At 41.5% G+C, this 27,457-nt stretch overlaps 2 protein-coding genes across 2 annotated transcripts in view; both read left to right on the forward strand.

Annotated features, from left to right (window-relative positions):
- Positions 1 to 27,457, forward strand: part of LOC131709380 (zinc finger protein 79-like) — a 237,825-nt gene that overhangs the window by 91,507 nt on the left and 118,861 nt on the right. The gene's annotated exons all lie outside the window — the stretch shown is intronic.
- LOC131709377 (zinc finger protein 501-like) lies at positions 11,671 to 24,427 on the forward strand. The gene is made up of 2 exons (XM_059011892.1): positions 11,671 to 12,846; positions 22,360 to 24,427. The coding sequence occupies exons 1-2, from the start codon at positions 12,402 to 12,404 to the stop codon at positions 23,244 to 23,246; spliced, it is 1,332 nt and encodes a 443-aa protein (XP_058867875.1). The 5' UTR covers positions 11,671 to 12,401; the 3' UTR covers positions 23,247 to 24,427.

Genomic DNA, 27,457 nt, shown 5'->3' on the forward strand with positions numbered 1-27,457 from the left:
ATTTTATTTACAGTTAAGGATAATGAAAACAATAGCATCAGTAAAAAAACACATTTATATTCAATGAATGTAGTAATTGTGACAATTTAATATGCAATTAAAACTAAGATTAACTAAGATTCATTTTTTTAATTATGAGATTAATCGCGGTTATTTTTTTTAATCGCTTGACAGCCCTAATTTTAAATTATAGGCCCAATTAAGGGATTATTTAACTACTCAGACAGTTCACAGGGGTTTCAAAATCACCAGTGTGGAGTAGTGGTTAGGGCTCTGGACTCTTGACTGGAGGGTCGTGGGTTCAATCCCAGGTGGGGGACACTGCTGCTGTACCCTTGAGCAAGGTACTTTATCTAGATTGCTCCAATAAAAATCCAACTGTATAAATGGGTAATTGTATGTAAAAATAATGTGATAAGGGCATCTACTAAGAAATAAATAATAATAAAAATGATTTACAAAGGATTTGTCGATAAGGACAGGGGGTGACCCGGCTGTCAGGAGGCTCATAAATATGGTAACAATATCTCAGAAGGGTGATACAGCAAACCTGGGCAGGTACAGACCTATCAGCCTTACATCCAGGACATGTTACACTATGGAAACAATAATAAGACTATCCTCAGTATACAATCACAACACTGAGGTCTGCTGTTGGACTAGTCTGCACGTTTTATAAAAGAAAATACAAGTCAGGCTGATCAGATTAATGTGATGGAAAATCCCTTTAAATATCAATTATGGCTAAGTCGCTTATTTTTAAACAAACAAACTAATATTCCATAAGCTCCCATTGCCTCTGCTTGTGTTATCCCTGCTCTGTGGAGACATAAAGAGGACTGGTCTCCAATCCACCACCTTCAGAGCAATAGAGAAATAAAGAAATGAAAGAACATTTGAAAAATCACTGAGATGTGTGCTTACCGATTACTAGTGAGTGGAGTAGCTGCTCTCTGTCTCTGTGTCCTGCTCGTTCGATGTGAAGGTGCTGCTGTATTAACACCTGCACATGAATGAGATCACACTGTCAAACCCAACCCAACATGCAAATCAATACTGTGCAAGACATCGAGACATCTTTTATTATAGATTCACAAAGAAACCCATTCCCAATACAACCTGATTGCTGATCATTAACAGCCACCCAGATTGGAACCCAGCCACCCAGATTGGAACCCAGGCCTCCAGAGAAAGGTGACAGGCTATCCTGATGCATTAACAATAGCCACCCATAACTATTACACACTCAGTAGTGCTACATTTAGAAATACTAAAAGAAAGTATTTCTTAACATTAACATAAACCCAGTGCAGCACCTAGCCCCCCGCCCCTCCTCCCGCTAGGACCCCAGGCCTCCACAGCAAGGTGAAAGGCAGGACACCAGTTTTGATTTGCAGACAGGTTGCTTTCCCCCATGTGACATATCCAGAGTGTTTTGCATGATCACATTTGAATCAAAGGCGAGCCACAGGACTGGTCTGCTGTGGAGTGCCTTTGATTCAAATGTGATAATGCAGAACAGTCTGTTCTTTTTTGCTTGTTCTTTTTTCTATTCGCAGTGAATCTCAGAACCTTTAACACTTAGCATCCAGGATCCACAAGCGAAGGGCTTGTAGACTATTCATTTATTTTCCCACTTATTTAATGATTTTAAGTAGGGCTGTCAATTAATCGCAGTTAACTTCTGCGATTAATGCATTAATGTTTTTAGAGATTAATTATTTTAATGCGTGTTAATCGCATTGCTGTGTCTTGAGCCTTTCGGCACACCGTACTTCAATCCGGCCGCGGCAGCATGGTATTGAGTGTCTGAGTGCAGTTATTGTTTAAATAGAAAGTTAGTCACTGAACCTCTTAATGGAGCAAAGCACTAAAAATGAATGGGATTTTTTTTTGACGGCTCACTGGACAGAAAGACGCTTACTTGTCTACTGTCAAAGTGAGTTCCAGTATCACACACGAGTACATCTAGTCTGCTGCGTGCTGAACACGCCTTCATCTCTCAAAATACACGAGCAGCTCTTCAGCTACAGACAATAACAACATCAAACTAAACGCACCAGTTTCGATAGAAATGCAGGATCGCTGCAAGCCCATATCAAGCGAAGTATGATCATGATACTAAATGAGTTAGGCTGCGTTGCTCCTTTTATCATGTAGTATGAAAAGCCTAACAATTGTTAGTTTGCAGTTTTTGGATATGATAACAGTTCATTTCCTAGAAGTGCTTACTGTAGGTTATAAAGACATTGTCATCTCAAATATGTTGCAAATGTCATTGACTTTCTTATGTTATGTTCTTATGATATTATATTTTATCAGGAATCTACATTGAATGAACTTTAATCTAATTTGTCTAGCTTTGCCTAGAGATAACGATCAACCTAGGAGGCTGATCCTTAGGAGGCTGAGTGGTCCAGTGGTTAAAGAAAAGGGCTTATAACCAGGAGGTCCCTGTTTCAAATCCCACCTCAGCCACTGACTCATTGTGTGATCCTGAGCAAGTCACTTAACCTCCTTGTGCTCTGTCTTTCGGGTGAGACGTAATTGTAAGTGACTCTGCAGCTGATGCATAGTTCACACACCCTAGTCTCTGTAGGTTGCCTTGGATAAAGGTGTCTGCTAAATAGACAAATAATAATAATAATAACCTAACACCTTGAATGCACCAGGCACTCAGGAAACAAAAGGCTAATCAAACCCGTCTAGTGAGAGAGAGGTGGTTTAGCATAGGAGTCTGAAAAGAGAGAAAAATAGCTTAGAGATTTAAGACAAATTTCACATCATATTGATTTAATACCACTATGAGTACAAGATGCAAGCATTTTTATTCTTAAATTGCCTAACAAGTATAGAATAACCCAGGTAATAAATCCCTAAGATAATTAAACTGTTTGCAATGTCTAACCAAAGTCGCAACCCGACATATTTGGTGTCTAAAGAAATGTAATTTCTTATGGTAAAAATAACAGGAATTCAGAATAAAATCTGAATTATTAGGAAAAGTTATGCATGTTTTAAAAAGTTTCCCCTTTCCAGATTATGATAATGAACTAATCAGACAGAGGAAGGGGGGAGCAATCAATCAAGATTGCAAGCCCATTCGCTACAAAATAGCCAATCGGAGCATGCAGCGGGAAATTCAAATAATCTCTTTGTTTGAAAAGTATAAAAGCCAACTAAACATTAGCTCCTTGCCCCTGCGCTAGCCCCAGCTCTACGCCCCAGATCTACCTCCCTATGCTAGCCCCTGCTTTATCCCCTGCTCTACGCCCCTGCTCTATCCCTCTGCGATAGCCCTGCGTTAGCCCCTGACCGCTGATCCCGGCTCGCTCAGATTCAAAGGAACTACAAGACTGCCTCTGGAGCCCTCAGCTCTCAGTATTTATCCATCAAGGTTGGGGGCCCTGACACTTGGAGAAACACAAGGTAAAAGAACGCTGAAAGTGACTGCTTTCCAGGCTAGGTAACAATACTCTTAAATATCTATTCAGGTATTGTGTGACCCCTTTTTGTAGTGTCAGTATGTACTAATATTTCTTTGGTAAATTGATGTTTTAAACCTTAGTTCTCATTGTAATGCTTTTAATGTGACTTTAATTGTGTAACTGTTTTGTGTGATTTTCAAACTTATTTTGTTGCATGCTTAAGAAGAGATTCTAAAAAGAGATTCCCAGTATTGAATCATGTTGAACAAACTCGATTTATGAACTTTGAACAGTCTGGAATGTGGTCTATTTTTGGCTTGTTGTAACGTGTAAATCCTCATCGTTTTCAGAGAGCGATATTAAAAACAGGTTTGTACATTATAATAGGACACTGTTTATTGTAGAGGTCCCACTGAGATCTTGACAATATAAGGTACCTCTTTATCTCCTACAGTTTTTGGAGGTCCTTTAATTTATTGCTCTTAAGAATATATTAACTGCCTACAATAGTACCCACATTACTACAGCTACATATTTATAATTTTATTAAAAAACAAACAAATTTCTTTCAGTTTACAATCACATTTAAAAATAGATATTCTATGTATTATGTTTTCTGATCTCTGTGTGCTGCTGATCAAGAAATAAATAATAATAAAAATGATTTACAAAGGATTTGTCAATAAGGACAGGGGGTGACCCGGCTCTCAGGAGGCGCATAAATATGGTAACAATATCTAGGAAGGGTGATACAGCAAACCTGGGCAGGTACAGACCTATCAGCCGTACATCCAGGACATGTTAAACTATGGAAACAATAATAAGACTATCCTCAGTATAGAGTCACAACACTGAGGTCTGCTGCTGGACTACAGTCTGCACGTTTTATAAAAGAAAATACAAGTCAGGCTGATCAAACGAATGGGCTTGAGAATCCCTTTAAATATCAATTGTGGTTAAGTCGCTTATTTTTAAACAAACTAATATTCCATAAGCTCCCATTGCCTCTGCTTGTGTTATCCCTGCTCTGTGGAGACATAAAGAGGACTGGTCTCCAATCCACCATCTTCAGAGCAATAGAAAAATAAAGAAATGAAAGAACATTTGAAAAATCACTGAGATGTGTGCTTACTGATTCCTAGTGAGTGGAGTAGCTGCTCTCTGTCTCTGTGTCCTGCTCGTTCGATGTGAAGGTGCTGCTGTATTAACACCTGCACATGAATGAGATCACACTGTCAAACCCAACCCAACATGCAAATCAATACTGTGCAAGACATCGAGACATCTTTTATTATAGATTCCCAAAGAAACCCATTCCCAATACAAACAGGGTGAATACTTATCTAATGAAGACTTTTCAGGTTTTTATTTTTAATTGATTTGTTTTTTCAGGTTGTAACAAAACAAACTGTGAAAACGTCCAAGGGGGGTGAATACTTACTATAGGCACTGTATATAGTGAAAAGTGTTGAATTAAAACCAAGGGAAGTAATGTTAAAACTTTACAATGCATTAGTAAGACCTCACCTAGAATATTGCATTCAGTTCTGGTCACCTCGCTACAGAGAGGATAGAAAGAGTGCAAAGAAGAGCAACCAGAATTATTCCAGGTTTTAAAGGCATGTCATATGCAGACAGGATAATATAACTGAATCTATTCAGTCTTGAACAAAGAAGACTACGCGGTGATCTGATTCAAGCATTCAAAATCCTAAAAGGTATTGACAATGTCGACCCAGGGGACTTTTTCTACCTGAAAAAAGAAACAAGGACCAGGGGTCACAAATGGAGATTAGATAAAGGGGCATTCAGAACAGAAAATAGGATGCACTTTTTTACAGAGAATTGTGAGGGACTGGAACCAACTCCCCAGTAATGTTGTTGAAGCTGACACCCTGGGATCCTTCATGAAGCTGCTTGTTGAGATTCTGGGATCAATAAGCTACTAACAACCAAACGAGCAAGATGGGCCGAATGGCCTCCTCTCATTTGTAAACATTCTTATGTTCTTACCTGTGAGCTCCCCCACTCTGCCACTGGAACCATGTCTCACTGCCCAGCCAGTCTGTGAAGTCTCTTTTGGAGGCTGCCTGCAATGATGCATGAGGCAGGGGCAGCTTCAGGCTGGATTGAAGTGACTGTTTGTCCAGGGGGTCCCTCTCTGTCCCAGCACGGAGTCTCCCTCAGAGGGGTGAGGCTCTAGAGTGGCTGAGCCTTTGAGGAGGGGTGGCAAAAGCCCCCAGAGCAGAGACACAGAACACCACACCTGTAGGTTTGCATTCAACAAGGGAATAGTTAGAGATGAAACACGGCTTCATGTTACCCTGAGAATTTCAAAAATAAACAAATAAATAAATTATACCACAGCTTTATAACAGATCATTGTTTAATTGTAGCAGAATAAATAAATAAATAAATAAATATTCCTGTATGTGACCGCTAGGGTGTGTTGCAACCCCAAAAAGTTATTATAATAATGCAAAAGTAAATAAGTCACCATATTTGTCTACTTCTTTACCTCTCTACATGAATCTGTGTATATAGTCAGTTTATTATCACACAATATCAAACTTATCTAGGATTGTCTTTATTTTGCCATGTTATTATTTATTTCTTAGCAGACACCAGGGTGGTTTACAATTGTTACACACAATTACATTATTTTTTTACACATTATTTTTACATGCAATTACCCATTTATGAGTTGGACTTTTACTGGAACAATCTAGATAAAGTACCTTGCTCAAGGATCCAGCAGCAGTGTCCCCCATCTAGGATTGAACCCACAACCCTCCGGTCAAGAGTCCAGAGCCCTAACCACTACTCCACACTGCTGCCCTATTCTTTTACAGTTAACTTTTCTAAGGAGCAGAGCAGACCCCACAGAGCAATGAACTGGGTGAGGAGGTGATTTAACTAGTCATTACCATTGCAGGCATGGAGATTACACACACAGAGCAATGAACTGGGTGAGGAGGTGATTTAACTCTAGTCATTACCATTGCAGGCATGGAGATTACACACACAGAGCAATGAACTGGGTGAGGAGGTGATTTAACTCTAGTCATTACCATTGCAGGCATGGAGATTACACACAGAGCAATGAACTGGGTGAGGAGGTGATTTAACTCTAGTCATTACCATTGCAGGCATGGAGATTACACACACAGAGCAATGAACTGGGTGAGGAGGTGATTTAACTCTAGTCATTACCATTGCAGGCATGGAGATTACACACACAGAGCAATGAACTGGGTGAGGAGGTGATTTAACTCTAGTCATTACCATTGCAGGCATGGAGATTACACACACAGAGCAATGAACTGGGTGAGGAGGTGATTTAACTCTAGTCATTACCATTGCAGGCATGGAGATTACACACACAGAGCAATGAACTGGGTGAGGAGGTGATTTAACTCTAGTCATTACCATTGCAGGCATGGAGATTACACACACAGAGCAATGAACTGGGTGAGGAGGTGATTTAACTAGTCATTACCATTGCAGGCATGGAGATTACACACACACAGAGCAATGAACTGGGTGAGGAGGTGATTTAACTCTAGTCATTACCATTGCAGACATGGAGATTACACACACAGAGCAATGAACTGGGTGAGGAGGTGATTTAACTAGTCATTACCATTGCAGGCATGGAGATTACACACACAGAGCAATGAACTGGGTGAGGAGGTGATTGAACTCTAGTCATTACCATTGCAGGCATGGAGATTACACACACAGAGCAATGAACTGGGTGAGGAGGTGATTTAACTCTAGTCATTACCATTGCAGACATGGAGATTACACACACAGAGCAATGAACTGGGTGAGGAGGTGATTTACAAAGAAAAGAAACAGGAAGATTCTTAGAAGTTACATTTTTTTGAAGAGAGGAAATTACGTTTCACAAAAAAAAACAAAGATTTTGTTTCGATCAGCCATCAACTTATTTTACATTTTTACATTAGTGGCATAGTAGAACACTGAAAGTATAATTTAAAAAGCAAAATGGGTTAAAAATAATAATCTATTTGAAGACTTACAATCTAAACACAAATGTTTGTGTACATTCACTTCATTATGCAGCAGTTTAAACTAAGAATTAAAGAAAGCTTTATATTGTGGTAAAAATACCCAATCATTTCAGTATTGTATGACAAAAATATCAGTAATTCTGTTTGAAATATCTAGGCCCGCCCCTTTTTACTGAACTCATTCAAGCAGGAATGTGCATTATCAACCAATGCAGTCTAAACTGTACAATGTAAAAGCTGAACAGTGTTTTGGTGCCACCTACTGGATACATTGAAACACATTTTGAGGGTTTTGTTGCAATTTAACTTGTAACTTGTCACTCAGATAGCATACTGGTGCTTATTAATAAAACCTGAGAGATGTCTCGTCATGTTTTAATAATAAACGCTTCCTGCAATGCACACATTCTGTAGGATGCTTATTTCCCGTTACAGTATTTCTGATGATCACATTCCTTAAACACAAAATAATACCAATTCGAATGTATATATGTAAACATATATAATCTAAAGTACTATAGAATAGTGTCAAAGCATTTAAAACAATTTAAAATAAATAAATACAATGTGCCCCTCATTGTAACGTCCCTGTGCTGCCCCTCCACTTGTGTTACTGAAGACTCTGCTTCTCCTGAATGAATACACTTGGTACAGACCGGGGACAACAACTATAGACCCAAATACAGCTTTACAGAAAGTACTGTTGGGAGCAGTAATATAAATGCAGAGTATTGTATGAGAATATTTACCTTTGTTTCCACTCCTCGCAGTCATAAGCAGTTAAACTATACTAAAACCTTTAAAACATACTGTAACTGGACTGTTTAATACAAACCTCTCACTCTCTGACATAATATTATCTGATTTCATTATTCATTCAATACATTTAGTTTATTAACCTGCTCTGTCACTCCACTGGGTAGTTATTCATATAATAAAAAGCATTTCATTCAAAGAGCTTTAGTTTTCTAACGCCTCTCAGGTTTTTCTTGTGGAATGGGACGCTTTTTAATCACAATAAGACACCTCAGGACATCTTTTCAAAGCTTTTACGCCAGTCTTTAATTAACTCCTATTTATTTTAAAGAGGTAAACCACCTGTTCATTTTACAAAACTAGAACCACACAGCTGAGTAATACACTGTATTTCAAGCCCTCTTCAGCACTCTCAATGTGTTTAGTTTTTCATTGTGTAACATTAACATGATGTTTTGTCCTTTTTAAAATCAATAGCAGTTAATTAAAGGCTGGAGGAAGCGCTTTGATAACGCGTCCCCTCGAGTCTCACAGAGCAGCGCACTCCTTGGCGTGTCTCATTGCTGGTGACTCTTCTGCTGCTGTGGACGCGGCTCTGTTGCCTGGTTTAGTTCGCAGCGCAGTCTGAGGAAGATTCTAAATCTGTGCCGCTGGACAGCAGGGAGGAATACTGTCCTGGATAAAGAATAGGAGACAAGAATACAGTTTAAGAGAAACTAAATAAAAGCATGGGGTAGAAATAGCAGAGGTTACTGCCTGGAAGTTTACTCGTAAAGAATGACCTTTCTGCGACCCTGTGCTGTATTTACCAAAAACAAGTTCACACGCCCTGAACCTGCAAGACTAGCGAAGAGAAAGCTATGAAACTGCGAGCATGCCTGCGCCATTGTGGATCTGTTTGTGACAACGGGGCTCAACTTGAATTAACCTGATATACTTCTAAAAACATTATCAGGGGTATCGCGTTAGTGTTTGAACATCTCATTCGGAAGAAGAGGACGGGAAATATCAATATAATTACACGAAACACAGATTATATATCTGCGTGAAACTCGCAGCATCGACGCTGCTGCAGCCTGATAAAGAAAGGACTATACCAACTCCGGCATGGGGAGGGGTTACCTGAATTCAAATTGTATTCACTGGGAAAATATAGAGCTACAAACAGCTCGATTATGATGTTAAAACTGAAAGTCATGTTCATTTTTTATTAAAAGATCCCCGGTATCACGATTCCCTTTGCGGTTCATATTAGATGAATTGTTAAACCGCGCTGATCAGTTTGTATTTTGTGATTGGTATATTCCTCGTCCTGTGGGAGACAGACCCGTTCAGACACTGAGGGAGAGCAGAGAGGAGGTGAGAGAGTCTGCATGGAGCTCTACAATGTGTTTATAAACTACAGAGCGCTGTTATATTGTATTATTTTGAAAGGTCCGGGTTGTAGTGTGGTAGGAGCGCGTTGTTTTATCCGTTCAGACACTGAGGGAGAGCAGAGAGGAGGTGAGAGAGTCTGCATGGAGCTCTACAATGTGTTTATAAACTACAGAGCGCTGTTATATTGTATTATTTTGAAAGGTCCGGGTTGTAGTGTGGTAGGAGCGCGTTGTTTTATCCGTTCAGACACTGAGGGAGAGCAGAGAGGAGGTGAGAGAGTCTGCATGGAGCTCTACAATGTGTTTATAAACTACAGAGCGCTGTTATATTGTATTATTTTGAAAGGTCCGGGTTGTAGTGTGGTAGGAGCGCGTTGTTTTATCCGTTCAGACACTGAGGGAGAGCAGAGAGGAGGTGAGAGAGTCTGCATGGAGCTCTACAATGTGTTTATAAACTACAGAGCGCTGTTATATTGTATTATTTTGAAAGGTCCGGGTTGTAGTGTGGTAGGAGCGCGTTGTTTTATCCGTTCAGACACTGAGGGAGAGCAGAGAGGAGGTGAGAGAGTCTGCATGGAGCTCTACAATGTGTTTATAAACTACAGAGCGCTGTTATATTGTATTATTTTGAAAGGTCCGGGTTGTAGTGTGGTAGGAGCGCGTTGTTTTATCCGTTCAGACACTGAGGGAGAGCAGAGAGGAGGTGAGAGAGTCTGCATGGAGCTCTACAATGTGTTTATAAACTACAGAGCGCTGTTATATTGTATTATTTTGAAAGGTCCGGGTTGTAGTGTGGTAGGAGCGCGTTGTTTTATCCGTTCAGACACTGAGGGAGAGCAGAGAGGAGGTGAGAGAGTCTGCATGGAGCTCTACAATGTGTTTATAAACTACAGAGCGCTGTTATATTGTATTATTTTGAAAGGTCCGGGTTGTAGTGTGGTAGGAGCGCGTTGTTTTATCCGTTCAGACACTGAGGGAGAGCAGAGAGGAGGTGAGAGAGTCTGCATGGAGCTCTACAATGTGTTTATAAACTACAGAGCGCTGTTATATTGTATTATTTTGAAAGGTCCGGGTTGTAGTGTGGTAGGAGCGCGTTGTTTTATCCGTTCAGACACTGAGGGAGAGCAGAGAGGAGGTGAGAGAGTCTGCATGGAGCTCTACAATGTGTTTATAAACTACAGAGCGCTGTTATATTGTATTATTTTGAAAGGTCCGGGTTGTAGTGTGGTAGGAGCGCGTTGTTTTATCCGTTCAGACACTGAGGGAGAGCAGAGAGGAGGTGAGAGAGTCTGCATGGAGCTCTACAATGTGTTTATAAACTACAGAGCGCTGTTATATTGTATTATTTTGAAAGGTCCGGGTTGTAGTGTGGTAGGAGCGCGTTGTTTTATCCGTTCAGACACTGAGGGAGAGCAGAGAGGAGGTGAGAGAGTCTGCATGGAGCTCTACAATGTGTTTATAAACTACAGAGCGCTGTTATATTGTATTATTTTGAAAGGTCCGGGTTGTAGTGTGGTAGGAGCGCGTTGTTTTTGTGTGTGTGTGTGTGTTGTATTTGTGAAGCGGCGTGTCTGTGTCAGCGCGTTTGTTTTTCTTCTCATCCTCTCATTCACAGTCTGTGTGTTTCAGGGCTGACAGCTTCGCGGGTTTCCAGACAGATTCTCATTGTTCTGAAAGCGTCTCGCGGGTCAATACGGGTTTCGTTCTGTTACCCGGAGCGCGCGCCGGCTGCTCCTGGCTGCTGTCTTTCTGACGTCACACGCAGCTTGTAGAGAAGCGCGTCTCCAAACCTCGCAGCGCAGCTCAGTGACGCGCTTGAAAACGCGACACAGCATTCCCTAATAACACTTGCCATGCATTATGACTTCAAAGCCATCACTGTAAGGCGATGACCTTATTATTTATTGATTTTATTTTACTTTATTGTTTCTTTGATCACCAATTGCCATGACAACACACTGTTTATTTATGTAGTACTTATTTTAAGGTAATAAATAAACACAATTCTCTAGGGATTTATTTATTTTTAATTCTTATTACTCTCTTACATCTCATTATATTATGTATGTGTGTGGAGATTAGATAAAGGGCTATTTGGAAGAGAAAATAGGAGGCACTTTTTTACACAGAGAATCATGAGAGTCTGGAGCCAACTCCCCAGTAACGTTGTTGAAGCGACACCCTGGGATCCTTCAAGAAACAGATTATAATAATAATAATAATAATAATAATAATAGTAATAATCTTTAGTTTTATAGCGCCTTTCATAGTGGACCATCATCACAAAGCGGTGTGTGAGCTATGCATCAGCTGCAGAGTCACTTACAACAACGTCTCACCTGAAAGACGGAGCACAAGGAGGTGAAGTGACTTGCTCAGGGTCACACAGAGTCAGTGGCTGAGCTGGGATTTGAACCGGGGACCTCCTGGTTACAAGCCTGTTTCTTTAACCACTGGACCACTCAGCCTCCTAAAAGGAACAATAAGCTCCTAACAACCAGGTTTGAGGACAAAATGACTCCTTGCTGATCAGTCTTTAAGAGAATGTTTTATAAAACACCAAACATACTTATTTAATGAAAAGAGAACTATAGTAACTTTCATCCATCATTCTTGAGATTAGACAGATACAATCCTCTGGGATTATAAACGTATTACAAGAAATTCTGTGTCCCTTCAATAGTAAAGCCAGCCCTGCTATTAAAGCCAGGTTTTGTCGGTCCCTTGAATGGCCTTAGTAGCACTATATTTAAATAAATGCATTTATTTTTCAGCTGTTACTAAGCAGAATCTCGTGTGCTGCCATGGACAGTGTGGAGATGGAATCTGTCCAGATTAAAGAGGAGTTCTCTGAACCTGAACTTGTCCCCTTTAGAGCGGAGATCTCTGGGCTGGCTTCTCTCCCCATTAAACAGGAGCTCTGTGAGATGCAATGTGACAGCAGTCAGCCACAGGTCTCTGAGGTTAAAGCTGAGCGCAATGAATTGGAGATCCCGCAGACAGAAGAACCCCTTCCTGTGAAACAAGAAGAGGTGCTGGAAATTAACCATATTAAACAGGAGCCCCCTGAAGTAGAGTTTGACCACATGGACCAAGGGATGGAAGAATCCGAGGACTTCAAACCAAACATCCCTAAGCCGGAGAGAGTCTGTGTGAGAGAGCAAGGTGCTGGAGAGGAAGGCTTTCTCAACAGCATGCAAGGAGGTGGAAAGGAAGACAGGCAGTCACATTCAGAATGCAGTCTAGCAGGTGAGTGACTCCCAGTAGCTGTGACATTGTCATTCTAGATTGCGTGATAGTGTGGCAGAGAGGGAGGGAGGGAGCATGTGGGTTACATTACTAGTTATTTGTTTTTCCTGTACCACTCACACCAGTTCAGGATAGGACTCACTACTGGTGAGCTTAAGATACAGATATACGCCCCTTTCACACTGGCACTCCTACCTGATTATACCAAGGGGAGAAGAACTAAAGTACTGTACATAACATTAGAAATGTTCAGTGTCTAAATAGAGGGATATTATTGTACATGTGTAGCGTTATTAGGGGTGCTTGATTCCGTTTCATTTATTTTAGACTTTTAGACTTTAACAAATATATAGTTTAAACGTTCAAGTAAAAACATTGAGAGTGCTATATCTTTTTAAATAAATAGCTTTCTATAAATGATCGCATAGCCTATATGTCTGTAAAAAGGTCTTCTGATTGTTCAGTGTTTTACCTCAGCTTTTCAACTCTCCTTAAAAAATGCAGTTGATCCTGTTAAGTAGAGGTGCAGTCGGCACCCTCATTTCATATTTGAGTATCGTGTAGACATTTATCAATGATTATCCATGCATTGAGGTTTTATTTTTCAAAATAAACAAACGTTAGTTTTTTTTTTTTTTAACAGACGCTCTAATAACTAAAACAGTGTTGTGCATAATAGTTAAACAAAAAGGCATGACTTGCATTCAAATGAGAACACTTCAATTATATAAAAAACAAAAAATACAAAGGACTTACATTTAACAACTGAAAAGAATATGCGTGCGTCTGCATCAGATTAACATTGTAATAATAATTTAAAATACTGTATTTAACAGAAGTAATTTCTGAACTATGGCTTTTCAATACTGTTCACATTTTATATCCAAAAGCAAAGCATTTGAATTAATCTCTCAAACCGTGACTAATGTAACAATTGTACTAAATTCAGCTTATTTTTCTATAATATTGCCATATAATCCAAACACAACATGCTTTGAAACAAAAGGTAATTGGTAGATTTAATAGATAAAAAAAGTGTTTTTCTTAATTTTTAAATGAAGAAACCGTGCATCCAATAGGCCTGCTTGTGATTTGTCTTCTCCAAGACGAATGTAAAGGCTTGAAGTGTGTATCCTAGCAACGCGCTGATCTGCCGTACCAGCACACGAAGCAGCACACTCACACTCAAGGATTTAATGCAAACCAGCAAGACTTCAAACTGGATACGAATTCCATGCATCGATTCACCAATATGTAATCGAAGCTCGGTAAAATCTAAGGACAGGTCATTGATGCATAGATTCATTGTTGCACCCCTAATATATATAAGAACATATCAATATATATAATAGGAATATAACATGTTTCTTAACAAGTAGTGGTGATTATCTGTCATGACATCCACATGAGCTTGTGGATTCAAACAAATGCTACCTTGATCTGTAAAGCACATCAAAACGCTGTAAATAAAATAAGACAACTGCAAAAAATAAAAAAATAAAGTCAAGGAAATCGAATAAATACATTTTCAAAATATGTGGTTTTGTTTTGCTGGAATGCTTTGGGCAGCAGTGTGGAGTAGTGGTTAGGGCTCTGGACTCTTGACCGGAGGGTTGTGGGTTCAATCCCCAGTGGGGGACACTGCTGTTGTACCCTTGAGCAAGGTACTTTACCTAGATTGCTTCAGTAAAAACCCAACTGTATAAATGGGTAATTGTATGTAAAAAATAATGTGATATCTTGTAACAATTGTAAGTCGCCCTGGATAAGGGCGTCTGCTAAGAAATAAATAATAATAATAATAATAATAATAATAATAAATCAGCTTTTAAGGTTTACGTTTTCGTCTTGTGTTTCTGTGGTGAAGGACGGGACCTAGCGCTCACTACAACTGTTTTGTGTTCTATGGAGCATTATAAGGGAAAACATTAAAAAGGTAATTCTTAAATTAATTAATTTGTCAATTAAAAAGTTAATTCTTAAATTTATAAATTAATTTGTAAGTTAATTGGTCAATTCTTGCATTCAGTCGTAAATTAGCAGTTTGGCAGTTGATCTTTTTAAACTTCATGTTTGAACATTGTCAGTCACACGAGAGGGGGCGTCTACAATCGATAGTGCTGCCAGCGGTTGTTTAGGCCTTCGTGACGTCGCTGTGCTGCTAGCAGAGGCAAAACTTTAGTTTCAAAAGTGGGAGGAGGGGGCAGGGGGACAGTTTCTGTAGCTCGGGGATACATGAAGATTATTCAATCTGAAGTAATCCAATATGTTCCACAAGTATAACAAAGCATTGAATCTCTTGAATCAAAGATCCAAGACATTCCTGCAGCAATCATTCAAAACAATACATTGTTGGCACAATTGCCATGAGTGATGCGTGTGGCAGAGAGAAGGGACTGAACATCAGTGGGGCAAGTATGACCAAATTATTGTGCATCTCAAGTTTGTATTTGTAATTGCAAATCTCATTTCTTTTTCCTTGTAGATTGCTAATCTCCTGTAAAATGAATCTGATTAAATTAAACTGTCTCGATCTGTCAGAATGACTCGAATTGACTCAAACCAGAGAGGTGACTTGACATGGCAATAGTTTGTACTTTTGACAAAATGGAAGCAATCTTCTCTCTTCTTTAAAAAAACGTATTAAACATCTCGAGTCTCAGTCCCAGAATAGCAGCTGCAAACTAAACCAGCATCTCCGTCGCTATAGAGAGTGCAAACTAAAAAGAAAAAAAGAAACGATCAGCACAGCCTTCTGTAATCTGGATCAACAAAACACATGAACTTGTTGAATCAGTTGCGATCGTCTCAGTAATCAACCATGGTATTGTGTTTTCAGCCCGAGTTTTATCACGTTTCCTGCACTACCAGCCATGCACTTGCATTGTTGTTTGCCTGGGCTCCACCTCCTCCTCACTAGATCCAGAACCAGTAGATATATTTTCATATATTTTAACATTGTTCCTGTACTGCTGCTGTAACTAAGCTCTGCAGAGCACAGTCTCCCTTTATATCACAATGTGCCCAGACAGCGCTTCGGTTATTTAGATCTCCCGAAGATAGCATTGATAGTCATGAGAGCAAAAGCATGCTGGAAATTGCGAGGTGAATATCCAGTGACAATGATGTCACGTGACAAAGGTAGGAAATGGACAACTGTGGCAGGATGGCTTGCAGTGGTGAGGTGTGGTGACGTCACAGACCAGAAACAGACACACAGCAGCTGCGGGTTAAAACCGAGACGCGAAAGCGCTCGGTTTCTTTATTAAATAATAATGAACAAAACACACACACAAAACAAACGGGCACAAGGGCCAAACAAAACAGTAAACAAGCACAAACGGGACGAAACGGACAAACAAGTATCGTGCTGAACCAATAGCAATTGTTATTTTTAGCTTCTGTCTCCTCTCTATCTCCCCGTACCTCCTCTGTACACCCAACCCCGACTGAGTGAGAGTGTGCGTCTTTTATGCAGTTGTACCGAGACTCGATTGCTAATCAATCATTCAATTAGAATCTCGGTACAACTGCACATGGATTAATTACGTGTCCTTCCCCATGCTCACATAGTATTACATTTTAATCAGCACGTGAAGTGATGTGCAACCCTCGTGGCTAAATACAAATATACATTTTATCACACATGCTACACAGACCCATTTATATCCCGTGTACCAATCACTATACACCAACATTTAACACTTTGCTAACGTTTAACCATTTAAATTTTAAATGATTAACACCCCTAAACGTAATGCTATTGAAAAATAATAATTGTAGGGTGTTTTAGAGGAAATAGACCCAAAACATTACAGGAGAACTCTGAGGGCAGATTTTGATCCCAGGGCTCGGTTTCACCAGCGTCAGTCTTTACTGACTTTGCTTTTACACATAAAGTAAAGGCTATAAAGAGTATGTATCTGGGGTTCTGAAAAATATAGTGTTCCACGTCCCCACGTGTTGCTACAACTGTTTAAATAACGTACCTGTCATTTCTTTTCATTCTTCACTTCCAGACAACTTTTAACACATGACTTTAGTCTGTTGCAAAGCTCTTTTAGAAATGTCTGCTCTAGTGCACTGAGGTTTGAGATCTGTGCTCTAAATCGCTGCAGGAAGAGAGATCCATAAAACAGAGGTGAGTCTGAATAATCGAGTATTCTAAATGAAATTACTCCTCGAAACAGTGTGATCAAGTTTCGAGTGCTCGTTAATTTCTAAAACAAATGGAAAAATGAGCGAACTACATCTGAAAAAGCTTGGCATGGTATTTTGACAGAGGAGCAAGTTAAAAGTGATCAGCCACTACAATTGTCACCTCACTGATAACTGACAGGAGGCGGGGCTCTTCATTACCTAGCTCTGCTATTGGCTAAGGGAGTGCATGAGCAGTGAAAATAGCATCTTTAAAAAAAAATGCAATACTTGGAAGTATTTTGAAAAAAGTTAAACAAGATCATCGTGCAATGTAATCTCTGCAGCACAAGCATTTCGTATTGTAAATCAACAAGTACATTCTCAGTCATCTAAAATGCCAGCACCCATCTGCTACTTTGGAAGAAAACACAGAATGTGGCAAAAAACAAGCAAGCAGTGCATCTTTTACTGTGCGCAGTGGAGATGTGAGGCGTCTCGACTGAAACAAGCAAGCAAGCAGTGCATCTTTTACTGTGTGCAGTGGGGATGTGAGGCGTCTCGACTGAAACAAGCAAGCAGTGCATCTTTTACTGTGTGCAGTGGAGATGTGAGGCGTCTCAACTGAAACAAGCAAGCAGTGCATCTTTTACTGTGTGCAGTGGAGATGTGAGGCGTCTCGACTGAAACACGCAAGCAAGCAGTGCATCTTTTACTGTGTGCAGTGGGGATGTGAGGCGTCTCGACTGAAACAAGCAAGCAGTGCATCTTTTACTGTGTGCAGTGGGGATGTGAGGCGTCTCGACTGAAACAAGCAAGCAAGCAGTGCATCTTTTACTGTGTGCAGTGGGGATGTGAGGCGTCTCGACTGAAACAAGCAAGCAGTGCATCTTTTACTGTGTGCATTGGCGGTGTGAGGCGTCTCAACTGAAACAAGCAAGCAGTGCATATTTTACTGTGCGCAGTGGGGATGTGAGGCGTCTCGACTGAAACACGCAAGCAAGCAGTGCATCTTTTACTGTGTGCAGTGGGGATGTGAGGCGTCTCGACTGAAACAAGCAAGCAAGCAGTGCATATTTTACTGTGCGCAGTGGGGATGTGAGGCGTCTCGACTGAAACACGCAAGCAAGCAGTGCATCTTTTACTGTGTGCAGTGGGGATGTGAGGCGTCTCGACTGAAACACGCAAGCAAGCAGTGCATCTTTTACTGTGCGCAGTGGGGATGTGAGGCGTCTCAACTGAAACAAGCAAGCAAGCAGTGCATCTTTTACTGTGTGCAGTGGGGATGTGAGGCATCTCGACTGAAACAAGCAAGCAGTGCATCTTTTACTGTGTGCAGTGGCGGTGTGAGGCGTCACGACTGAAACAAGCAAGCAGTGCATCTTTTACTGTGTGCAGTGGCGGTGTGAGGCGTCACGACTGAAACAAGCAAGCAGTGCATATTTTACTGTGCGCAGTGGGGATGTGAGGCGTCTCGACTGAAACAAGCAAGCAGTGCATCTTTTACTGTGTGCAGTGGGGATGTGAGGCGTCTCGACTGAAACAAGCAAGCAGTGCATCTTTTACTGTGTGCAGCGGGGATGTGAGGCGTCTCGACTGAAACAAGGAAGCAGTGCATATTTTACTGTGCGCAGTGGGGATGTGAGGCGTCTCGACTGAAACATGCAAGCAAGCAGTGCATCTTTTACTGTGTGCAGTGGGGATGTGGGGCGTCTCGACTGAAACAAGCAAGCAGTGCATCTTTTACTGTGCGCAGTGGGGATGTGAGGCGTCTCGACTGAAACAAGCAAGCAGTGCATCTTTTACTGTGTGCAGTGGGGATGTGAGGCGTCTCGACTGAAACAAGCAAGCAGTGCATCTTTTACTGTGCGCAGTGGGTATGTGAGGCGTCTCGACTGAAACAAGCAAGCAGTGCATCTTTTACTGTGCGCAGTGGGGATGTGAGGCGTCTCGACTGAAACAAGCAAGCAGTGCATCTTTTACTGTGCGCAGTGGGGATGTGAGGCGTCTCGACTGAAACAAGCAAGCAGTGCATCTTTTACTGTGCGCAGTGGAGATGTGAGGCGTCTCGACTGAAACAAGCAAGCAGTGCATCTTTTACTGTGCGCAGTGGGGATGTGAGGCGTCTCGACTGAAACAAGCAAGCAGTGCATCTTTTACTGTGTGCAGTGGGGATGTGAGGCGTCTCGACTGAAACAAGCAAGCAGTGCATCTTTTATTGTGCGCAGTGGGGATGTGAGGCGTCTCGACTGAAACAAGCAAGCAGTGCATCTTTTACTGTGCGCAGTGGAGATGTGAGGCGTCTCGACTGAAACAAGCAAGCAGTGCATCTTTTACTGTGTGCAGTGGGGATGTGAGGCGTCTCGACTGAAACAAGCAAGCAGTGCATCTTTTACTGTGTGGAGTGGGGATGTGAGGCGTCTCGACTGAAACAAGCAAGCAGTGCATCTTTTACTGTGTGCAGTGGGGATGTGAGGCGTATCGACTGAAACAAGCAAGCAGTGCTTCTTTTACTGTGTGCAGTGGGGATGTGAGGCTTCTCGACTGAAACAAGCAAGCAAGCAGTGCATCTTTTACTGTGTGCAGTGGGGATGTGAGGCGTCTCGACTGAAACAAGCAAGCAGTGCATCTTTTACTGTGTGCAGAGGAGATGTGAGGCATCTCGACTGAAACCAAGGGGTCACGAGGGACGGTATAAATAGAGGACGTAGTGAAAGTAATCTGTTCCTTTGTAAATGATTAGAAACAAACCAAAAAAGAGAACCGGTGACTGAGAAACGTGAGTGTTGTGTTTGTTCGTTTGTCTAGTAAACTGTTTGTTTGTTTCTAAGACTACTAACACTGTCCGGAGCTGTAGCCGCAGGCCAACATCAAACCCGGACACCAGCACTTCCCTCACCACAACAAATTGTATTACACACCACGAGCACTAAAATCACTCACTAAAGAACTGTGTCTGTGTTGTGTGTTACGTGTGGGTGTTAAAAGAACGGGACTTTTTGTTACGGGTCAAACCCGGGGATTCTAATTGAAGTGATACATGTTACTGTATCGCTTTACAACAGTATTATTTACAGCTGATTGCCGGCAGCCTCTGGACATTGTGAAACCAACACACACCCTTGCACCTGGATATAATTGTGTCTGTCTGTTTTCTTGCACCTGGATATAATTGTGTGTCTGTTTTCTTGCACCTGGATATAATTGTCTGTCTGTTTTCTTCTGCACTGCTGCATTGCCTTCACCTGCACTCACTTACCCACTTTGCCACAGCGTCCCTGTGTGTGGTTGCTGTTAATACTTTCTAAGGACCTGTCACTGTTATTAGTAATTAGAGGGGCTTGCAAAGCAAGAGTCTCCACTTTAAATCTTCAACATGCTTCTTCTTCTTCTTCTTCTTCTTCTTCTTCTTCTTCTTCTTCGGCACGCTACTCCTCTTACACCGTTTAAGCTACAAACGCCATTCAAACTTTAAAACGTGTAGACCGGTCTGGAATAGTGTGCTTGTGTACAACTTTTTGATATCTTTTATACTTTTTAAACTATTAAGCTTTTTGTCCATTTTGTCCATCTTCATTCACTTTAATGGGACTTTTTTCAACATTCTAAAGCTCCCCATTGTTTAAAAACTCCCAGACTTCCAACATTCTATTTACTGTAAACGATGTAACTTTTGACACAAATCAGCTACTTTGACCACTTTCCCAACAAGACAAAAAGTTAGAGTATATGGAAGTATATGGAATCTTCCTCTACTTCTCAGCTATTCAAATATGAAATCAAAACAGCAATGGCGTCTACCAATCAAGAGGTACAGCTGTTTTCAGTAGGCTACTTCCCACTGTTGAATTAACTGTCATAGAACTTTTGAGAAATTTCAAATTATAGCACCATTGCAGTGTGAGGTGTGGTGACGTCAAGGACCAGGAAGTAACTGAATCAAAACAATGGATGGGTGGGTGAAACTGAACGCAACGGTGTTCAGCTGATTTTTATTAACTAAATAAACAAAAACAACAGATTTAACCAAACAACAAAACAAAGGGCACGAGGGCCAAACGAATAAACAGACAAACAAGTAAGTGTTGTGCTGGCTAATCCAGCACGTTTTAACAATTGTTATTTTCTGTCTCCTCTCTATCTCCCCGTACCTCCTCTCTGTACACCCAAACCCTGCAGCAAGCACAGCTGCCGGTTCTTATACTCTGGCCGAGGGGTTAACTAGCTGTTAATTATCTTATTACCATTCGGCCACAGTCTGCACGCGTTTGGTAAGGATGCGTGACTGTCAGCTAGTTAAATAATCAGTAGCTGATCAGCCACGCATCCTCACAGGGTTTTAAATTATAAAACAATAAGAAAAGACACGACGCTTTTATCCGCGCCGCAAACAAATACAAATAATAATAAATAGGGGCGGGACACTCCTCCACAGGGAGACACAACTTAACTTGTAAAGTTACCATCTAGTTAGAGGTTGAGTATTCGAAACTTTTATTCTTGGTATATTCGAATATCTTATTCAAAATTCCCACCCCTAACAAAAAACCTTAAGTGCTCTGGTTTTTCTGTTCCGTACCACACCATGGATCGCTATTGCTGTGTTACCTGACAATGTTGTCAATAATCCTGACGCTATCAGTGCACTAGGGTGGGCATTTTGAAAAGACCTTTGAAACATACTTTAAAGTTATGTGTAAAAAGTTGTCATGATGTTAGCATTGCGGTACGTTATTTAAACAGTTGTAGCAACACATGGGGATGTGGAACGATATTTACTCAAGTTTTTAACTTTAAGCTGGTGTAACCCAGTGCAAGCCCCCACAGCTGAAATTCATATGCTTTAATCCACTCCTCCACCATTGTTGAACTCCATGGCAGTGCTTGACAACACAGTGGGGCTCGGGCACAGAAATATCACGCGTGCACGTCCAGCGATCTTTGAGAAACTGCATCTGCACAGGGGATACATAATTCTATGGGTTACAGAAATCTGCATAACACCCTTCAGGACAATTTGATTTTGAGATGCATGCCTCGATTTGAACGTCAGTGAAGTCAAGTTTTATCTGTATATCTAGTTTGCCTATGTGTTAATCTGGCCCTGCACATGCCCTAAGAGTTGGTTCATACATCACTGCAGATGAATGTGATACATCCGGCGCAGACCCCATACGATTTCAGGTCGCAGACGCATGGGAAAAGGCTGTACGACTTTCCAAAAAAGACGCATGTCGCAAGAGTGTGTGTGACGTAATTCCGACCTGTCACACAGGGTCAGAGACCCTTGACAAATTATGTTGGAGTCTGAATTATGAACCAACCTTAAGCCTACAAGCAGCCCCTCTTACTTTCTTTCCTGTTCATGTTTTCCAGGTTCCAGTCCAGCAGCTAAAGCGAGGGCAGACGGTGGAGAATATCCTGACTGTGGTAAAGGTTTCACGCAGTTAGGGCATTTAAACAAAACCCAGCGAACTCACACAGGCGAGAAACCGTATTGCTGCACTGACTGTGGGAAGAGTTTCAATCATTTTAGAAACCTAAAACAACACCAGCGAATTCACACAGGAGAGAAACCGTATCACTGCTTTGACTGTGGGAAGAGTTTCAGTCAGTTAAGCAGCCTTGTTTTACATGAGCGAATTCATACAGGAGAGAAACCATATCACTGCTCTGATTGTGGGAAGAGTTTCAGTCAGTCAAACAGCCTTGTTTTACACCAGCGAACTCACACAGGAGAGAAACCGTATCACTGCTCTGACTGTGGGAAGAGTTTCAGTCGGTCAGACAGTCTTGTTTCACACCAGCGAACTCACACAGGAGAGAAACCGTATCACTGCTCTGACTGTGGGAAGAATTTCAGTCGGTCAGGCAGCCTTGTGTCACACCAGCGAACTCACACAGGAGAGAAACCGTATCACTGCTCTGACTGTGGGAAGAGTTTCAGACAGTTAGGAAGCCTAAAAGAACACCAGCGAGTTCACACAGGAGAGAAACCATTTCACTGCTCTGACTGTGGGAGGAGTTTCAGTCAGTTAGGAAGCCTAAAAGGACACCAGCGAACTCACACAGGAGAAAAACCGTATCACTGCTCTGACTGTGGGAGGAGTTTCAGTCACTTAGGAAGCCTAAAAGGACACCAGCGAACTCACACAGGAGAGAAACCGTATCACTGCTCTGACTGTGGGAAGAGTTTCAGTTGGTCAGACAGCCTTGTTTCACACCTACAAACTCATACAGGAAAGAAACTGTGTCTGCTCTAACTGTAGGAAGAGTTTCCGTCTTAAACAAGCCCTTCAAAAACACCAGCGAATTCAGAGGAGAGAAACCTTAAAGACTGTTTCGTGTATCACTCTTAACCCTTTGCGGTCAGTTTATTCAGTACCTGTGAGGCACGTCAAGTCCTACAAAGGAAGGCTTTGCGCTCTCACAGCCTCTCAGTCTCGTGTTCTTATTGTTTCCGATCGTATACTCCCGGCATTGTGTTATTTCAGTGATACTGTATTTCTTTTATTTCACTCTATTATGTCATTCAAATCATGACTGGAAAGCGACCACGTGATAGCAAGAGTGCAGGACCAGTTCGTAAGCGAAAGAAGATTGATTTAGAGCAGAAAATGAAAATACTGAAAAAGTATTAAGGCGGACAAAGCCTGTCTTCAGTTGCTTGTGAACTCGATTTGGCTACCTTTTTTCATGTTCTATAAACATACGTACTGTACACACATACATTTACATAGCCACACATACACAAAAACACATACTGTACAGTATTACACACATACTGTATGTGTATATATATATATATATATATATATATATAATTATTATTATCTATTTCTTAGCAGACGCCCTTATCCAGGGCGACTTACAATTGTTACAAGATATCACATTATTTTTACATACAATTACCCATTTATACAGTTGGGTTTTTACTGGAGCAATTTAGGTAAAGTACCTTGCTCAAGGGTACAGCAGCAGTGTCCTCCACCGGGGATTGAACCCACGACCCTCCGGTCAAGAGTCCAGAGCCCTAACCACTACTCCACACTGCTATATATATAGCGTCTGTAATTTTGAATACTGACTGGATACTGTTTTAATTCTGGAAACAGTTTTTTTAATAGTTTGGTTTTGCTAAATTGCATTGCCTCTTACTGTTTACACATTTCTGACATTTAGATTTAAAAATACAAACAATTATACTTTAATTAATAATTGAAACAAGATAAGACTTAAACTGAACAGGTGATATTTTGTGCATTTTAAAACAACAATTACAAATGTCTGAACCGTTTAAACATTGATTTGAATGTATCTACAAGTTTTGAAGTAACTCTAGATTACAGCTTAATAGGGCTGTCAGTTAATGCTGTATTACTGCAAATGTTTACTCCTGTTTACTTCTAATTCTGGTACCGTGATTTCTTTTATATTCGTCTTACTTTTGTGAGCCTTAATAAACCTAATCATTTATATGTGTTGAGTTTCATTTTGCCTATTATGAGTACTAAAGTAAGCTTTGGTGATTGATTTGGGCTCCTTAAACATACATTATATATATATATATATATATATATATATATATATATATATATATATATATGATTTCCATTACACGAGAGTAGATGTTAAAACTTCATGCTGATTTGAACTCGGCTCTCGCCAAGATAAGCACCAACTAAGACGTAGCTTTACAGTAAACTAATGTGATCCATATGTGTCTCCATCCATTTACGTTTCCTTCCATATGATGATGTAGATATCCTTCTGTCTGGTGTTAATGGCTGAAGTGTAATGCTGGCTCCAGGGATCAGCTTATTTTGCCTCCCTGGCGCATCAGCACACACAACGGCTGCGATGCTGGCTCCGGGGATCAACCAAAGTGCGGCCTCCCCAGCGCATCAGCATGACAACCGTCTGGATTGAGCTAAGTAGGGTACATCTCTGGGGTTTTCAAGTGGGCACCTTCCATCCTCAGTGTTTCGTCGACTAGCCCACGACACCTCAAGAGGGCTCGACGGTGATTCTGGCGTCCCAGCATCACCCCCCTCCGTCCTTCACTCAACTCAGCCTAGCTTACTTACCTGTCCCCAGCCAGAATCTTTCCGTCTCAACCACAGCCAGTTGCTGCTCCTCTCTGCTGCTTCAGATAAGTTCTTCACTGTGCGACGCAACTCTTGGCCACTGAATCCGACGTCTCTGAGAAACCGGGTTGTAGAGTGTGCCACAAATCCTCGACAACCCACTTCCACTGGGTAAACCCGAACTCTCCATCCTCGCTGTTCCGCTTCAGTGGCTAGTTGAGCATACCGCAGTTTCTTCCTCTCATATGCCTCATCTACAGCATCCTCCCATGGCACTGTTAACTCTACCAGGTGAACAAGGCGTGCTGATCCAGACCACAAGACAATATCTGGTCGAAGGTTAGTGGTGGCAATCTCAGGTGGAAAAATAAGCCGTTGACCAACATCTGCCAGCATTTTCCAGTCTCTAGCAGCTTCCAGTTGTCCTGGACGAGAATTGGTTTTAACACCTTTTCTTGGTGGTTGCTCTCCTGGGCGGAGGAATGTTGTCTTTTGTGTGTAATGTTTTGATGGAACAGGTGACAACTTATTGGTCATGTTACGCTTGTCTTCCAATGCTAAGGCCAAACATCGCAGCACCTGGTCATGGCGCCAAGTAAACCGTCCTTGGCTAAGAGCCACCTTACATCCTGTCAAAATGTGCCTTAATGTTGCAGGTGATGAACACAAAGGACATGAGGGATCCTCTCCTACCCAGAGGTTTAGGTTCTGTGGTGATGGGAGAACATCATATGTTGACCTGATGAGGAAACTGATCCTGCTCTGTTCCATTGACCATAGGTCTTTCCAGCCAATCTTGCGTTGTTCCACACTCTCCCATCTCATCCATTCTCCCTGCTTGGCCTGGGAAATGGCCTTTATACACCTCATCCTCTCCTCCTGCTTTTGCACCTCGTTGACTACCAGCTTCCTCCTTTGAGCTGGGGCCGCCTTGTGCCATGTAGCAGGAGGTGAACTGAAACCAAGAGCCCCTCTTCCATGCTGAACTTGCCCCATGATATCACCAATTCGAAGGGCAGCCTTTGCATCTTCCACAGCTTTCTTTGCCGCCCACTTTCTTCCAGTTTTCAACACAGGTGCTGCCTCCCTTACGCATTTATCGCGTGACTCTACTAAAGTCATTTCCAGTCTGACCTTGGCGCACTTAAACTCCTCGGTTAGAGCAGAGACTGGTAGCTGCAGTATTCCTTTACCATAAAGTCCCACTCTGCTGAGGCAGCGTGGAACTCCCAACCATTTCCTGATGTATGAACTGATTAAAGCTTCCAGCTTCTCTACTGTTGTCAAAGAAACTTCGTACACAGTCAGTGGCCACAGCAACCTCGGCAGTAGACCAAACTGAAAGCACCAGAGTTTTAGTTTACCTGATAGAGCGCAGCTGTCTATGCTCTTCAACCCTTCCACTGCTTGTTGTCTAACTTCTCCCACACGAACTGTGTCCTTTAGATCCCCGTCGTACCATCTCCCAAGACTCTTCACTGGCTTCTCAGACACTGTTGGTATTGCCTCACCATTAATGAAGAATGTTTTATCTACTACTTTGCCTTTAATTATAGAGATGCTCCTTGATTTAGTGGGCTTGAATTGCATTCGTGCCCATTCAATGTTATTGGTTAATTTGCCCAATAATCGATTAGTGCAGGCTACTGTTGTAGTCATGGTTGTCATGTCATCCATGTATGCTCGAATTGGTGGTAGTCGCATTCCAGAAGCCAAGCGCTCTCCTCCTACTACCCATTTTGATGCCCTAATGATTACTTCCATTGCCATGGTAAAAGCCAGTGGAGAAATGGTGCATCCTGCCATTATTCCAACCTCTAGGCATTGCCATGTAGTGCTGAATTCTGAAGTTGAAAAACTGAATTGCAAATCTTCAAAATTGGCTTTCACTAAATTTGTTATTGTCATCGGTACACTGAAAAAATCAAATGCTGCCCAAAGTAGTTCATGTGGCACTGAACCATATGCATTAGCCAAATCCAGGAATGTCACATGGAGCTCCTTCCTCTCCTTTTTAGCTGATTGAATTTGTTGCCAGATCACATTGATGTGTTCTAAGCAACCTGGGAAACCTGGAATGCCCGCTTTTTGTATTGAAGTGTCAATGAAGCAGTTCTTTAATAGGTAAGCTGACAATCTCTGAGCAATAATGCTGAAGAAAATCTTGCCTTCTACGTTTAATAGGGAAATGGGACGAAACTGACTGATGCTTGTAGAATCTTTTTCTTTAGGTATAAAGACTCCACCTGCTCGGCGCCATGCTCTTGGTACAACCTGTTTTTCCCATGCCACTTTCATCAATTTCCACAGAATTCGTAGAACTCCTGAAGCACTCTTGTACACTCTGTACGGAACTCCATTAGGCCCTGGAGATGATGAAGCCCTTG

The sequence above is a fragment of the Acipenser ruthenus genome, chromosome 43 (assembly GCF_902713425.1).
Source record: "Acipenser ruthenus chromosome 43, fAciRut3.2 maternal haplotype, whole genome shotgun sequence".
NCBI lineage: Eukaryota > Metazoa > Chordata > Actinopteri > Acipenseriformes > Acipenseridae > Acipenser > Acipenser ruthenus.

Excerpts from the sequence above, each read along its gene's own strand:
- LOC131709377 (XM_059011892.1), top strand. The coding sequence starts at position 12,402 with ATGGACAGTGTGGAGATGGAATCTGTCCAGATTAAAGAGGAGTTCTCT. Across the intron at positions 12,847-22,359 it reads TTCAGAATGCAGTCTAGCAG|GTTCCAGTCCAGCAGCTAAA; the intron begins GTGAGTGACTCC and ends CATGTTTTCCAG.